The sequence below is a fragment of the Crinia signifera genome, chromosome 12, assembly GCF_055691185.1.
Source record: "Crinia signifera chromosome 12, ASM5569118v1, whole genome shotgun sequence".
NCBI lineage: Eukaryota > Metazoa > Chordata > Amphibia > Anura > Myobatrachidae > Crinia > Crinia signifera.
This window is the reverse complement of record NC_139228.1, coordinates 43268282-43279146: the sequence shown is the minus strand read 5'-3', so window position 1 is coordinate 43279146 and position 10865 is coordinate 43268282. Positions and strand designations below refer to the sequence as shown.

Sequence of the window (10865 nt, the reverse complement as noted above, 5' to 3'; positions counted from 1 at the left end):
CTGTATTCCTGATGAAGGTTTGGAGACAAACCGAAACGTAGAAATACTACAATAAAGAAGCAATTCTTTTTCACAAGTCCATGAGTGCCGCTGCATTTCTTCTTCTATCTACACATTTGCAACAGAAGGCACCTGGCCTAAAAACTACTTCAAAGCGTGAGTGCCAGACCACCAAGACTCTTCTATATATATATATATATACACACATATACATATATACACACACACATATACCATACACACACATTATTTTTTGTTTAAATCCATGAAAAGTCTTTAGAGACATGAATATATTCATCTTTTTGCTATGCTGCAGATGTTTCCATTAATCTGGATGATGTAACATTGTCTGATTATATAATTTTGGCCTTGTTGTATCTGAAGTCATTGAATAAAATGATTTCCCACAGATATTCTGTAAAGAGCCAAATAAAACATTGTTTAGTAACCACTACATAAAGCTTCCTGTGGTTTGTCGTCTATCTATATAAAGGGTTATTAAGGATTTATTATTTGTATCCTACAGCTACGCTGGATCAACAGGAATTAGTAATCTCATAAGACTAACAAACAATTTCTCGTGAAATGTTTTTGTTTTCTCCAAGGATTGTTTTGACTGTAAATCAACCTTTCAATCACAACAATAATTATTTTTGAACATTTTTGTCCCATTCATGTACTGAGGCAGCTGGACAGCATCAAAACATTGAAATGTGGCTCTTTTTTGTGTTGAATGTATTAGTTCCCTTAAATGGACTGTTTACAAAAATAATTAGTACGCAAAGTTTTCCTTTTGAACAGTTGGAGAGCAAATTTTAGTCTAATGACCACCCAGTTGAATAACCAGAATCCATGGAGAATTAGTGCACTGTACACCCTTTCCTGATGTAGATCACAGCTCCATTTGTGGCAGCATCCCCAACTATTCCACTTCCTGTTGCCAAATACTGACGATTCTCATTCAAGCCATACCTACCAATGGAAGCTGCAATGAAATGTCAGTTGTCAATGGCTTTCCCAAGCCAAATGACCACCTCAGTTGACTAGCCAGAATCAATGGAACACTAGCGCTGTACACCTTTTCCTGATGAATAGATCACCCATGGGTGGCCAAGCTCATATCTTGGTGAAGACCACAGCTCCATTAGTGGCAGCAGCCACAACTCTTCTTCAACTTCCTGTTGCCACCTACTGCCAATTTTCATTCAAGCCATACCCTACCACTGCAGAAAAATGTCATTTGTCAATGGCTTACCCAAGCCCGATGACCACCCCCGAGTGGACTAACCAGAATCCATGGAGCACTAGCGCTGTAAACCCTTTCCTAATGATTAGATCACCCAAGGGTTGCCAAGCTCTTTTCTTGAAGAAGACCACAGCTCCCTCTGGGGCAGCACTTCCTGTCACCACCTACAGTATTACTGACTCTTCTCATTTGAGCCATACCCTACCTCTGGACGCTAGAGAAAATTGTCAGTTGCCCATTGCAGCTTTAATATTGCTTACCGTCTGTTGTCCACCAACAACTACAAGTCTATGTTACCATCATGTGTTCCCCAATCATTTTTAGATGAGTAAGCTCATTTCATCAGAACCAACTATAGGTTCAGCTTCATGTCATTGTAAGTAACTTGTTTGTACCATGATCACCTCCATCTACAATGCTGCAAAATAAGTTGCCTCTTTATAATTAATGATGAAAATGACAGTAATTAAGTTTGGTGTTTACTATTGCACATTTGAACTGAGAATATATATATATATTTGGTCTTCTGCTGTTGCAGGGGTCTATATAAGTCTGCCATCAACAACAGTCCTTTCAGGAGCAAGACATTCAACCACAGGCCTCACAAACACCAGGAGCGGTCAATGACATAACTGAATGGAAACTGATTTTAATGTTTTTTTCTGCATCTATAGTACAGTAAATGTATGGTATATTTAGCACAAACTTCTGGCAGTCAAGCAGAAGAAATAGAAGTCTGATTGGCATCTTCAGCAATAAAATCTTAACAGTTTTGAGATAACCCTGAGGGTAGGCTTTTCCAGATGCCCCTACATACAGTACATTGAGATATCTGTATATAATCTATCTATCTATGATATATAAATAAAAGGCTAAATACTCTAGACCTCGATGAGGTGAAGTACTGCCACTTGATGGACTAAAGTTAAAGCAATATTTGCAGGGACACTGATCTGTTTCGAACTTGCTGGATATGCAGAGAGGGAGCTTGAAGACAGAGATTGAAGGTAGGAGCAGATAGGGACTGGGTAGAGAGTTTGTAGGCTAAAAACTGTCACAGCTTATAGTGAAAGTAAAAACGGTCACAGCTCAAAGTGAAAGTACATAGCAGAAGCCCTCATCGTGATGGGCTTTTAAATATATATATTATATATGATCTGGCAGCAGCCCATAGAAGCTAGATCCGCACCGGGACCGGCACATGCGCAGTATTGGCCTGGGTACTGCGCATGCCGGAGGGAGGGAACATCTCTCAGTGGGACTACCTTGGGTGACTGGCAGGTCTGACTTCCAATAAGACGTCACTGCCAGTCACAGTGAAGCCAGTGCAGTCTCACAGACTGCATCTGGCTTCACTTATGAGAGCACAGTGGCTGATTTTACCTGGAGGGTCTGCAGTCCTGCAGCCCATAGGTAAAAACCGCCACTGCTTAACTGTACTGCTCCCATGAGATCAGGGCATTTACAATTTTATCAAAGAGAAGTTATCCCAATTTAACTCCTTCCATTGGCTGCTTGTAAATATGGGGTAGATTTATTATAGCGGCGCCTATCGCGCCGCTATAACAGTTCCTGCTTCGCCTCATTAGCAAGGCGAAGCAGGAGGGGACACCGACAAGATCTATTAAGATCTTGCCGCCGGAGTGGGGGAGCGCTAACTCCCCCCTCCGGCGATGTCCCACCTGGAGACAGCGCATCAGTTAATACTGATGCGCCGTCTCCTTCCCCCCCGGCCGGCTCACTGCGCATGCGCGGGATCTCGCTAGTCTCGCGAGATCCTAGCGCAGCTCAGCGCCAGCAGCAGGGACAGCGATGGAGGCCAATACTGCGATGGAGTCTGGGACCAAGCGCAGCACCGGCATTGGCAATTGCATACAGGATTGCTGATGTTATTGCCATCTGAGCTGAGGTTCTGCATTGCACAAGCCATTATTTCTGCCTGCCATGCTTATTGTATGCTTTGTTACCGCAGTCTTTGTGAGTGGGAATCTTTTAAATCGTTAATAAAAATCACACAATGTAATAAAAAAATACTAATAATTCAAACATGATATATATTCTATTTAATAAAAAAAAATCATCTTTCCGACACTTTAGACTGAACCACTTAATATGTTTGGGAACTCTGTCTTACTAGTGAAACAAATGTCCAAGCAGAATGCTAACACGGCGACATATTTACATATGATTCACTTAACAGAGAGCTGTAGCGAGATGTAGAACTTGGCGTAGTGCTGCTTCTCACTATGTCTTCCAATTGCTGGTCTATTTCTTTCAGACGGATCTTCTGTTCCCGCAGCTCCCTTGTGTAACGTAAAACTTTCTCCCCAGGTGCAGTCTCTGGATTCCCAAACTTGTCCAGGAAATCTTCCTGAAAAGGCGGTGAACAGATGACAATATAATGGGGGGGTGTTTGATGATTCACATACGTAATACACTTCCTGTAAACGTACGGTACTATTCTCCAGGCATCATTCGAGGTAACAGCTGTGTACAGTAACAAATGCAGCCATGCTCGTATAATACAGTAATTGTAAAGCAAGGACCTTTGTAAAGCAAATGCCACAAGGGTCAATGGACCCATGGACTGTTCTGGCCTGAAAGCAAGTCCAAGCAGTCCTGCTTCCATTTGCTCTGCCCAGCCACCCAAGAGATAGGGCTGTCACCCCGGGACTAGTGACATGCCCCGGCATGCAGGAATACAACTATTCTTGTGTGCACACTAGTGTTCATTCTAGCACCTTGCACTTTTCAAAATCCATGCAGTTCCTCTTTCCTGCCTGGGGTGTCGCTGTCTGCTGTGGTGCTTCAAACACAGTGTGGTCTGTATTAAGATACAAACCAGACTGCTAGATACACCGCAGCAGACAGTGACACCCCAGGCAAGAAAGAGGAAGTGCAAGGATTTTAAGAAGTGCAGAGTGCTAGAATATTAGCTTGCACACAGGGAAATGTCGGGGTTAAATCACAACCACAGTCTGTCCCTGCATAAAGGTGATGCTATTAATATAACAAACCTTCACCTGAAGTGTACCATTGTACTTTCAATAATTTACTAACAATATACATTTATATAGCATTAACATACTGCTTAGTGCTCTACACGCGTGGCAAACACAATACTAGGATTTGACAGTAATAACAGACATAAAAAGTGGTAAGAGGGCAATGCTTACTATCCACAGGGAAATAAGAGTTTGATACATGATGTGCAGTGCTTATTACACATGGTACTGCCAGATAGCAGTGGTAAAAAGTGTGATCCAGTCTGGATATAGAGGATTTTTGAATATCAAAAGAGAATAACTGTCACATGCTAAATAATGTTGACTGACACCTTGGCTTCGACCCAGGTTACGGAACAGTGTTTATATTGAGGAAAATAATAACCCTTGTCCTGTGTCAGCGTGAAAGGGTCTACCAGGCATAAGTGAGCAGATTCCTTGACCCAGATCATGACCAGGGTTATGGCAGCAGTGTGAGAGTGGTGTTCCTGGGTTATGAGCTCCATTAAACATAACCAATGTTGGAGTTACCTGGGAAAACCCTTTCATCACAAAAGCCTTACCACTTTTCTTCATAATATGGTACTTAGAATTCATACTGTATATCTAGAATATGTACATAGCTCTGAAGATACTGCAGACACTATATGCCGACCAGGAAACCAGGAACTATGCCGACCAGGAATACCAATTGTGAGTGCCAGGTGTAACCCTGCCTGGTCATGACCCAGGTAGCAGATCTAGGTTGAGCTTTTTACACTGGCACAGAATGGTGTTTGCCCGGCTAGCCTCAACAAGATCCCAGGTTCAAGGCTCAGCATTATTGGAGTATTAGGAAGGTCGGAAGGTTGCTCAGGAATTCTGTAAGCTTTCAGGGAATGATTAAACGTTTGGAGGCAAGGGAAGTCCACAAGTGGGCTCTGTCTGAAAGCAGTTCTGTAACATGGAATGGGAGAAGGAAATCATTGAGAATGAGAGGCATAGACATGAGTAGTGGTAGAGGTTAATGTTTGATAATGACTTAGTAGGTTAGTAGAAGTACGGTATAATTAGACTATCCACTACATTCAAAATATATTGTATGGGTAAAGTCTGGTTAGAGATATGCTGGTAAGAACGGACTAGCGATTATGGGAGATAATGAGTGCATGTATATAGTTTCTGCAGTATCTTCAGAGATTTGTACATATTCTAGATATCTCTAGAAGAGAAGTGGTGTTTTTATAATGGGTGCTGGGCGTGTCTGTGGTCACATGGGCCCCTGGATCCCAAGAAGCCCACACTGCAGCCATGTACTTTTAATACTCACCTCTTCCTAGTCCCACATCAGCAACACTGCACTAATCACTAGGGAACTGGGTTGGCAAGGTGTGCAGTGTGGATTCCCCTGGACCAAGGAGGGGATGCAGTTTAATTCCAGTGTTCGGGAGGCCATCTGATGGAATGCAAGTACACAGTCTGGAACCTGATCCTAAAAGGAGGAGGTGGGCCCCTCAGTAGTGGGGCCCAACAGGGGTGTCGGACATTAAACAGTGATATTATAATATTTATCCAACTAAATGAGACAATGTAATTCGATTTGCAGACTTTTCTAGAGCAAGGCACATATATAATGGGGGTGATACAACACTGATCAGACGGGGCCGAATTCATCTCCGTTCCGATGGTGGGGGGTCTGCGCATGTGCAGATCCCAGGAGTGAACTTGCCGAGCTGTTCGCTCCAGGGGGGGGCGGGTGGGGACGGACAAGGTGCAGGATCAGGGACGTCTCCACAAAAATGATGGGCGTTCCCCTGGGAACACGGATGGGCCGATGCCTGCCGGGGGTGGACGGCTGACGTCAGCGCCCGCTCCCTCTTCGGCGGACATCAAAGGAAATAAAAGTCAGTTCAGACTAACTTCTTTCTGGAGGCAAGAGAAATCATTCGAAGGTTGGCGTCCATTGAATGATTTCTCTCCCCTTTCGGCCACATGTGAGGGGATGTGTTTACGTACATCTTTACATGGTGCTTTCAATAAAAACGTGAGCACATATAATTGTTTGTGTGGTATTCGATTAGGCAGACTGTGGGGAAGATTTATTAAGCTTGGAGAAGAGATAAACTGGAGATAAAGCGGAGAAAAGGTAAAAGGAGATAAAGCACCAGCCAATCCACTCCCAACTGTCTTTTTCAAACACAGCTGATTGGTCGGTGCTTTATCTCCTTTTACCTTTTCTCCGCTTGGTCGGTGCTTTATCTCCTTTTACCTTTTCTCCGCTTTATCTCTAGTTTATCTCTTCTCCAAGCTTAATAAATCTGCCCCACAGTTTGTCTGTTGTGAGACATTTTATGACCAATTTATGCAGAAATCCAGTTAATTCCAATTCACATACTTTTTCTTGCAACTGTATATCCTACAACTTGAATTTATCCATACCTCCCAACTGTCACGATTTTAGAGGGACAGTCCCGATTTTCGGGGCCTGTCCCGCTGTCCCACCCGCGGCAGGCATTGTCCCGCTGCGGGGGGTGGCAGTTGGGAGACCCCCCAATCTAGTAGAATAGACGCTGTGCGCATAGCGTCTATTCTTGTATGAAAATGAGGTCGCGGCTAATTAGCATAAGCCCCGCCCCTTTTTCGGGCGCTAGTTTCCCTATTTCTTCAGGACAAAAGTTGGGAGGTATGATTTATCTAATATACGTCAATGGAGAATTTTAACATTCTCATAAAAGACAAAAGGTGAAATGCCCCCTGTGACAATTCTAGTTTTACTCCAGAGATAAATACATGCATATAATAGATTCTGCAATTGTGAAAAACAGATCCTTTTGGTATGTATCAATAAAGCTGCCAGTATTTTAACATCCTACTTAACAGTGATACATGATCCTTACTAATACCGGCCATATAATGAAAAGCACACTATAATCTGTTCCTGGTTAGAAAGCATGTAAGTGAGAAGAGCAGATATACGAAATGCACTCCAGTATCAGATACATAATAATGCGCATCATATGCGAATCGTTACCAAGGCGCACACAGGGAAAAAAACGTCTCTCTGTTTGGGCTGGATGCTGAGTAAACCAAGCACTGGAAAATAAATCACTGATAATATACATTTTTAGCATTGTTCAGTCAATGTAACGTGTGCTTTGAGTTGGGAGATTTATTTAAAGTCGTAGGCTGCACACGAGCTAGAACCGCGCAGACATAAATCAAGTTTGCTAAAACGGGAAGTCTCAAGTTAAACAGTACTTGGCGAGGGTTAATTGCATATTTGTGCAGATTTTCTGAAACACTTGTGTTCGCCACAAAATGACACCCATAAGGCTTAGATTATGGCTTTAAATATAACTTGGAAAGCAAGGAATTGGCGTGTTTACTTCCTGCGAGAGGAATTACCTATAATTACAGTGCATGTCGCACATCCCCAGTGTCTGCCAGCGAGACATCTGTATGGATTTGCACGGCATGCTGTGCCAGCAGTACCAGCTCGGAACCTTTACATTTTTAGAGTTTTACATATTACATTACTAGGCATTTGTTCAGCAGAGAACTATGTGCTGGGATTACTGAAAAAAGCGTTCAGGTATGTAACACTTCCACGTCAACTTATTTTCCATCACAGGACAAAAAATACCTTTAAAGCATGTCTAGTACAGTGTTGGTGTAATGTTTTCCATTGTTCATATGTGAGCGGTGACACACTGCTAACCAACTTTTGTCACTCACAAAATTCCACATACAGTAGGTATACATTCTTCATATGGGAAATTAGGATTATGATCAACCTCAGCGCCCATATTTTTTTTATAATGTGGAAATATCCTGGATAAAGAATAAGCCATTTAACAATGGAAGTTAAAATCACTTGTCATTTTAAAGTGGCCCCATTTAAAGTATTGTGTACCCATTGTCCTCAAGGTTTACTCATTATTGACCCATAACCCCACAAACACAGTCAGGAACAAAGGAGGGGGAGGGTACAAATCCCCAGACCCATGATTCCGATAAAAGACCGACAGCAGAATCCTGATGGATCCCTTCATTTTTTTTAAGACGATCCTAATACTAACCCAACCCCTCTTGCAGGCTTATCCTGACCCAGCCCCTCCCGAAGCCTAATCCTGACCTGATCCCTACTAGAGCCTAATCCTTATTCACCCCTCCTGAGCCTAATCCTAACCCACACCCTCCTGAGCCTGAGCCTAATCCTAACTCACCCCTCCTGCAGCCTAATCCTAACCCACCCCTCCTGAGCCTAATCCTAACTCATGCCCTCATGCAGCCTTTTTCTAACCCAACCCCTCCCAGAGACTAATCCTAACCTGATCCCTACTAGAGCCTAATCCTAATCCAACCCTTCTGAGCCTTATTCTAACCCACACCCTCCTGAGCCTAATCCTAACCCACACCCTCCTGAGCCTAATCCTAACCCACACCCTCCTGAGCCTAATCCTAACCCACCCCTCCTGCAGCCTAATCTTAACCCACCCCTCCTGAGCCTAATCCTAACTCATGCCCTCCTGCAGCCTTTTCCTGACCCAACCCCTCCCAGAGCCTAATCCTAACCTGATCCCTACTAGAGCCTAATCCTAATCAAACCCTCCTGAGCCTAATCCTAACCCACACCCTCCTGATCCTAATCCTAACTCTTGCCCTACTAAGCCTAATTCTAACCCACACCTTCCTGAGCCTAATCCTAACCCACACCCTCCTGATCCTAATCCTAACTCTTGCCCTACTAAGCCTAATTCTAACCCACCCCTCCTGCAGCCTAATCTTATATATAATGAAAACCCAAATTTAGAATTCTGCCAAGTAAATTATGGGGGTATTTAGCAAACAATATTTGCAGTTTATTCCCAGAAAACAGTTTTAGCTGGATACTCACAAATTGTAAGGATCCTACAAATGTTCTATAACCTTTCATTTTCAAAAGCAGTTGAAGAACCATAGGTTTATATGGGGGGGCTATGAATCGGTCATTTATACCAAGCTTAGTCTCAATAGGAAATTTTTACTCTATGGTAGCCTATGAGCTACTATGTCACAAATTCTTCCAGAAAGAAAATGAGAATCATTCTCTCTCAGCCCCCATTGACACAAACACTAGGCATTGACCCTGCATGTACATTGGGAACCCAAACCAGGATGCATTAGGCTTGGGTCACACATAGCAGACAAGTGTTTCCCATTCAGCGCTGTGGCCTGATCCTGCAGAACAGTGGCGTAACAATAGCCCCGCAGCGAGGCGATGTGTAAGTGCGTAACACGCACACACAGATAACAATGGAGGCAGTACTGTGAAGACGCCTGCATGGCAGGTCAGCCGGCGTGCACTTCGCAGATCTTCTTCAGGGCAAGAAGAAGCTTGTTATCTGTGTGTGTGCGTGTATTACTAGTGCTTTTCAGGACTCTAATGTACTATTGTATTTAAGTGTCTCAGTCAGTCCAAAGCCAGTCGCTGTACGGCTACTCAGTGTAACCGACCCGGCTATTAGAGGATGCTGCACCACCCCACAGTTCTCATCCCAACACAGGGATTCTGCGAACGATGGCAGTGTCTAACCCGGCTGTTATTTGTACTATGAATTCAGTGTGCATACCTTGAGTCAATCTATAAAAAGCTGCAATAATCAAACTGCAGCGACATACCAGCATTCAGTGGCATATCCTGCACAATAGCAACTGTTATACTGAAACACCAAATAAGTCATATTAAAGCATCAATCTACATAATGAGATAAGAGGGATTGTAGCAATTAAAATGAAGTGTGACTATCTATAAATGTCCTATCAACTTAATATGCGGACGGTGTCCTGCTAGATTTAGAACCTCATACCAGGACATATATTCATTTTTCACAGTAAGCTTGAAGTAGCAACATATTGATTCATCCTTGATAAACCAACACACAAGCTCTTTAACTGACCCTAAGTGACACAATTTATAGAAATTAAATCCATTGTAACAAAACAGACCACCGAGCCTGTAGGATTGATTTATTACTCATTTATTACTCATATACTAATCACACACAGACCACGGGTTAACATTAATAATAAAAAATCTAGGTAAATACATACCTCCCAACATTCGGAGACACTGGGGCGGGACAGGGTGTGCGCCGAAGATGCAAATTTTGGGGGTGTGGCCTACCTGGAAGGGGTCGTGGCCCCTAATCATGGCGCTGCTGTGAGGCCACACCCCTGTTTTCCGCCGCGGTGGGGGCATGCTCAGCAGCTCGCCAGCCCCTCTGCCTGCAAGAATAGGCTGGGGGCACTCCAGGCTGGGGGAATGTCCCAAAATAGTGGAACGTTCCCGCGATAACCCGCCACACCGTATATGAATACTGAGACTCTTCCGATCTTGTGCGATAGACCCCCAAACACAAGCTGCTACTGGATGTGTAGAAAGAAGATGGGGAGGGGTGATCACAAGCATTGACATAGTAAAGGTGCCCATACACAGTACAGTTGTTGGGTGCGATGAGATGCGCGCCCCCGTCACACATCTCATAGCTCAAACAGTATGCACATACTTTTTGTACTAGATATCATCTCATTGCATTGCAAAACCTATGCGATGCGATGTGATGAGATGCGATATTGTATACAATAATTGTACC

At 43.5% G+C, this 10865-nt stretch overlaps 1 protein-coding gene across 8 annotated transcripts in view; it reads right to left on the bottom strand.

Annotated features, from left to right (window-relative positions):
- Positions 1-3294: 3294 nt before the first annotated feature.
- The window catches only part of FSIP1 (fibrous sheath interacting protein 1), an 83155-nt gene continuing 75584 nt past the window's right edge, over positions 3295-10865 (bottom strand). For all 8 annotated transcript variants that reach the window (XM_083167226.1, XM_083167233.1, XM_083167228.1 and 5 more), the window contains one exon: positions 3295-3617. In XM_083167226.1, coding sequence (XP_083023352.1) covers positions 3408-3617 — 210 coding nt within the window. In that variant the 3' untranslated portion in view covers positions 3295-3407. The remainder of the gene's footprint in view (positions 3618-10865) is intronic.